At 60.7% G+C, this 1,117-nt stretch overlaps 1 protein-coding gene across 1 annotated transcript in view; it reads left to right on the forward strand.

Annotated features, from left to right (window-relative positions):
* The first annotated feature begins 278 nt into the window (after positions 1 to 278).
* RBM42 (RNA binding motif protein 42) overlaps positions 279 to 1,117 on the forward strand; it is a 4,608-nt gene continuing 3,769 nt past the window's right edge. The window contains exons 1-2 of the mRNA XM_009884104.1: positions 279 to 303; positions 381 to 575. Coding sequence (XP_009882406.1) covers positions 279 to 303; positions 381 to 575 — 220 coding nt within the window. The remainder of the gene's footprint in view (positions 304 to 380; positions 576 to 1,117) is intronic.

Consider the following 1,117-nt stretch of genomic DNA (forward strand, 5'->3'; position numbering starts at 1 on the left):
AGTCCCCACCAACGAGGGGACAGTGCCGCCTCCGTTAGGGACCTTCCAAAGTCCCCACCAACGAGGGGACAGCGTCACCTCCACTGGGGACTCTCTGAAGATGTCACCAACAAGGGGATGGTGCCACCTCCATTGGGGACCTTCCGAAGTCCCCACCAACGAGGGGACAGTGCCACTCCTTTGGAGACCCAAAGGCACTTCGTTGGGGACCCTCTGAGGTCCCCCTCGAGGAGGGGACAGCGCCACCTCCGTTGGGGACACGTTGGGGACAGGTCCCCATGAGTGACGAGGTGGTGACAACCGGTTGGTGGCATCCTCCCCTCCGCGGGCCACCGTGTGCCACCGCGCCTGTGTGTCCCCCCCCCTTCCTTTGTCCCCAGACGACTTCCGCATCTTCTGCGGGGACCTGGGCAACGAGGTCAACGATGACATCCTGGGCCGCGCCTTCGGGCGGTACCCGTCCTTCCTCAAGGCCAAGGTCATCCGCGACAAACGCACGGGTAAAACCAAAGGTTACGGCTTCGTCTCCTTCAAGGACCCCAACGACTACGTCCGCGCCATGCGGGAGATGAACGGTAGGGGACGTTGGGGACATCGGGGACGTTGGGGTGATGGGGGGACACGGGGCGGTGGTGGCTTCATCCTCGTGGAGAACATCAACGATGACATCCATGGAACGAGGGAAATGAGTGGTAGGAGAGCTCAGGGACATGAGGGACATTGGGGACATGAGGGACATTGGGGATATTGGGGTGATGCGGGGACATGGGGCAGTGGTGGCTTCATCCTTCTGGAGAACATCAACGATGACATCCATGGAACGAGGGAGATGAGCGGTCGGAGAGCTCGGGGACGTGAGGGACATTGGGGACATGAGGGAGAGGGACCTTGGGGACATTGGAGACATTGGGGACATTGGGGTGATGCGGGGACATGGGGCAGTGGTGGCTTCATCTTCCTGGAGAACATCAACGATGACATCCATGGAACGAGGGAGATGAGTGGTAGGAGAGCTGAGGGACACTGGGGACATGAGGGACATGAGGGACCTTGGGGACATTGGAGACATTGGGGACATTGGGGTGATGCGGGGACATGGGGCAGTGGTGGCTTCATC

This window comes from Charadrius vociferus, unplaced genomic scaffold (genome assembly GCF_000708025.1).
Source record: "Charadrius vociferus isolate BGI_N301 unplaced genomic scaffold, ASM70802v2 scaffold2054, whole genome shotgun sequence".
Classification (NCBI taxonomy): domain Eukaryota; kingdom Metazoa; phylum Chordata; class Aves; order Charadriiformes; family Charadriidae; genus Charadrius; species Charadrius vociferus.